At 44.9% G+C, this 4,182-nt stretch overlaps 1 protein-coding gene across 1 annotated transcript; it reads right to left on the bottom strand.

Moving 5' to 3' along the window:
- Nucleotides 1–204: 204 nt before the first annotated feature.
- Nucleotides 205–3,046, bottom strand: Il20 (interleukin 20). The gene is made up of 5 exons (XM_038348587.1): nucleotides 2,888–3,046; nucleotides 2,558–2,623; nucleotides 2,292–2,444; nucleotides 1,291–1,365; nucleotides 205–291 (listed from the first exon to the last, which is right to left on the bottom strand). Exons 1-5 carry the CDS (start codon nucleotides 3,044–3,046, stop codon nucleotides 205–207), a joined length of 540 nt encoding a protein of 179 aa, XP_038204515.1.
- Nucleotides 3,047–4,182: the final 1,136 nt, after the last annotated feature.

Here is a 4,182-nt window from a genome sequence, read left to right as displayed (position 1 = left end):
ATATAACAAAGAGGTGGTGTTTGAGGTCATGTCTTCAATATACTAAGGATAGACACTGTTGGGTACCAGTGTTCTCAGCAGCGTCTGGGCCGTGTCTTCCTGGTACTGAGGACTGGAACTCTTGGGTATCAGTGTTCTCAGCAGCATCTGGGGCCATGTCTTCCTGGTACTGAGGACTGGGACTCTTGGGTACCAGTGTTCTCATCACTTCGTCTCTATCATCTCCTCCATCCATCTCAGAAGGATACCTATTTCCCCCAGCGCCTTTACTACCGCGGCCTGAAGCTCAAGCTGAAGGAAGGGAAGAGTAGATGCCTGCTGTCAGAGATGCAAAAGACATTTGCCCAGGGACAATCCTCCCTCCTATCATCAGGTCAGCTGGGCTAGTGACAAGAGCAGTCTTTTCAAGATGAAAAGACTGCAAGAGGTGACAGCATATCAAATTTTCACAGAAGGAAGGAAGACTACTGAGTCCACTGCTCTTGCCTTACACAGGGAATGGAGGCTCAGAGAGAACTTGACTCACACAGACAAAAATAATAAGGCCATTTCCTCAAGAATTGTGTGTGTGTGTGTGTGTGTGTGTATGTGTGTGTGTTTGAGTGAGTGTGTGTGTCTATGTGCATGTCTGTGCTGTCTGTGAGTGTTCCCTACTATGTATACTTAGATCTAATAAATATTGACATGCCAAGCACTGGACCAGTTCAGAAGTAAATGGCAATCCTTGCCCATAAGGAATTCTTGGTTGAGGAAGGTAACAAGCAGGAACAGTAACTGAAATGCAGCCTGATGACTGACCAAATGATAGGAGTGCCTGCATCATGGTAAGAGGGAGACAACTCTGGGAGGAGCATCCACTACCTTCCTGGAGGTGATGCCTAGGCTGAATCCTGAATGGGGAAGAGGAGGAGGAGGAAGAAGAAGAAGTCAGAGAGGAGTTGGCTTAGGATTTCTAGGCAGGTGTGCAAAAGTATCAAGGTGAGAAACAGGACAGACAGGTATATATGATATTGTAAGTGAGTGGTTTTGAAGGTATGCATGTGTGTACATATTGGAAAATATTGTTTCTCATTTATGTCCCTTAGAAGATCCAGGTGTCTCTGGATAGACTTTTTTCCTTCACTGGTAGGGCATCATATAGAGAGGGCATCCTTCTAGAGCCTGAGATGGTCCCTGAGACCATAGTGAACTATTAACCTGCTTTTTATCAGTGTGAATATGCCTCCCACGTATCTATAGTCTCAGTTCCAAAAACACACCTACCACAGTCCCTACAAAAGTGGGGCATACCTCTGTGAAGTGACTCAGAATCTGGTTGTATTTCTTCATTGCTTCTTCCCCACAATGGCATGCCATACGGGAATGCTGAAAAAGACCCAAAGAATGGTAAGGTTTGTTTTTACCCTTTACTGTATTTGGCACTTTGCCTGCATATAGATCTGTGTGCCACATTCATGCCGTGCCAGTGGAGGCCAGAAGAGGGTGTTGGGCCCCTAAGACTGGAGTTAGCAGAGATTTATAAGCCACCATGTGATTGGTGGGAATCCAGCTTGGGTCCTCTGTCAGTGCTCTTCACTGATGAGTCATCTCTCTGTTTCTATTTTTATTGTAAAACTTGGCTTTTCTGCCCTTGCTTGGCATAAGCAGAGAATTTGGTTTGGTACCTATAATCCTGTATATAGGCATTTCCTACATTTCTGTAGGAAAGTCTCTTCGTGGGTCATCATTTGGAATCATTTAACTAACCATCACATAGGTTAAAAACAGTTTCAAATATGGAACTCACTGAGTCCTTTTAGAGACAAGTAGTGCTGAAGGGTTCCTGTGCCCCACTGGCTTCCTACCAAAGCTCCTATCTAGGAGGCTCCAGAGCAAACCCAATCCCTTATGGAAAGAATGCAATTCTAGGGTCTAACACAACCCAAGATCACGTCCAATAGCCTATTGACTGACCACCTGAGCACAAAATGCCCTAGTAAGTTTGTAGAATGCATTACCATAGGGAGGAAAATCTCGTTTCATGGATACTAGATAATAATCATAGATATCAGACAGCCAGCATTTTATATTTCTTCAGACTTTTTAAAGTGTTTCTGAATAGAACATGTATTCAATAAAATGAAGTATTTCTGGAGAATTACATAGTTCAACACTTTTTTGTTTGGTTGGTTCAGTTTGGTGTTCTGTTTTGTTTTGGAATGTTGGATTCAACTTCTCTACCCAGTCAACAGAATAGGAAAACAAAGCTTGGTTGCTACGTGGTTTAAACCGAGTACCCAAGCTCTACTTACACAGATTGAGAGGTCCTTCTTGATGATCAGAAAAGAATTGGCAAGGCTGCTGGTCTTGCGGAGGATGTGATGGTCAGGGTTCTGATAGAATTTGAATACTCGGTCCAGATAGAATCTCACTAAATGGCGGAGGAGACAGCACCTCTCCGAAAGCTGCAAAGAGCATCCGAGAAGTGGATGAATGAGAAGGAAGACAAGACCAGGCCTGATGGAGGAGCTCTGGCTTTGCCTCCTGGTCCCCAGAGTTCCCCAGGTCAAGTCCGTACCTCTGTGTCTTGCAGCGACTCAGTCGTCCTTAAGATTCTGATGTCTATGTTTTCATCTTCGGCTTGCTAAATAGGAGAAAAGACAAGAAAAGACAGGTCATTGACTGCTGCCAGGGTTTTAGCTATCACAACCTTTGCCCTATTCACCACTAGGGACCCACGAGAGGCATTTTAAACTATTAAGTACAGGCATCTCTTGGAAATACACTGTCCAGGACTGGAGTCTCTCCTGTTTCTATTAACACACTATCAGAGATACCCCGAGAAGACAGACAGACAAAGGAGAAAGAGGACAGAAAGACAGGAAATATGGATCCCTCCTTTACGTACCACACTATCCTGAATCTCTGAAAAATCCTTTTGTATTGCCTGGAGGTTTGCAGTGATCACACAGCTTCCCAAATGGAGAGTCTTGATCCCAGTCCCAAGAGTCCAAAGGAGAAAACCCACAGCGGAGAACAGAACAAAGGCAGACCTGAAACCTCTCATCTTCTACCTAGATCCTGGAAAGCAGAGGTGGAAATTCAAAGAGATCAGGACTATTGGCTTCTCTAGTCAATCCAGCAAGAATCGGTCAGCACCAGGTGTCCCCTGGGTGGGAACCAGACAGCCTTCCCTGGCTGCAAGCAATGCTATGTGCTCACACAGCGTCCTAAGAAAAGCTGCTTCAAACAGAAGCCTTCCCGGACCTTCTGGGCCTAGGTGCTGGGTAGTACCACGGGTCATGGCTCCTTTATTGTGTCACCTTCCCCGTTCCACAGTCACTGCCAGCAGGCAAGGCCTGGAGCGGCAGACACTTGCAGTGAATTGACAGACAATGACATTTCAGAAGAAGTGTCAAAACTTGTTTGAGAAAATTAACGCAGACACCCACCCCTTCCAGAAAGCCACTGCAACTCCTTTTGTGGTCCCCTTAGACCTACAGGGGAAAACAGTTTCACAGAAGCTGTGACCATGCCACCAAAAATACCTAGGGGAAAATTATCTAGACTTTATAGACACCCACGGGGCAGAGAACCTGGCTCTATCATGATCAGAGTGCTTCACTGAGCATACTATACTCACTGAGGCCCTGAAGCCAAAAAACAAAGTCAATTATTTCACAAGAGCCCTACAGCCCATGAAAGGCAAGAACTGATGGGCAACTGTTAGGGCTCCTTTTAGAGGCTCTTGGGGATCCACAGCGCCCTCTGCAGGGAAGCCATGGTCAGACATGCTTGGGGTAGATCCAATAACAATGTGCTTCTTCTCTGGCTGGTATCTCAAGCCTTAGGCAGAAAGAATGAGACCCGCCAAAAAGCAGAAACACATTTGAAACAGTTCATGTATTCTTGGGGTGAGGTTATTCAGCTAAGAAGGCAATGCTTACTGAGTTAAAACTCAATAATAAATAATTTTAAAAATGGGCTATTCGAACGTTATCTTAAAGATAAAATTAGCATAGCCTAAGATAAGGAAAGTAAGTCTCACCTCTGCCACAAAAACATGCAACCCTCTTGACATTTCTCATGAAATATCGTTCTCTGTCAACTCATGGCCAGTGCCTGTTGCTCCTTACCTGCTGGCTGTGACAGTGAACCTAAGATTGGGACAGAACATTGTAATGCAACATCAAACAAAAAAAA

Source organism: Arvicola amphibius, chromosome 12 (genome assembly GCF_903992535.2).
Source record: "Arvicola amphibius chromosome 12, mArvAmp1.2, whole genome shotgun sequence".
NCBI lineage: Eukaryota > Metazoa > Chordata > Mammalia > Rodentia > Cricetidae > Arvicola > Arvicola amphibius.
The sequence above is the reverse complement of the archived record's forward strand: the minus strand, read 5'-3'. Positions and strand labels throughout refer to the sequence as shown.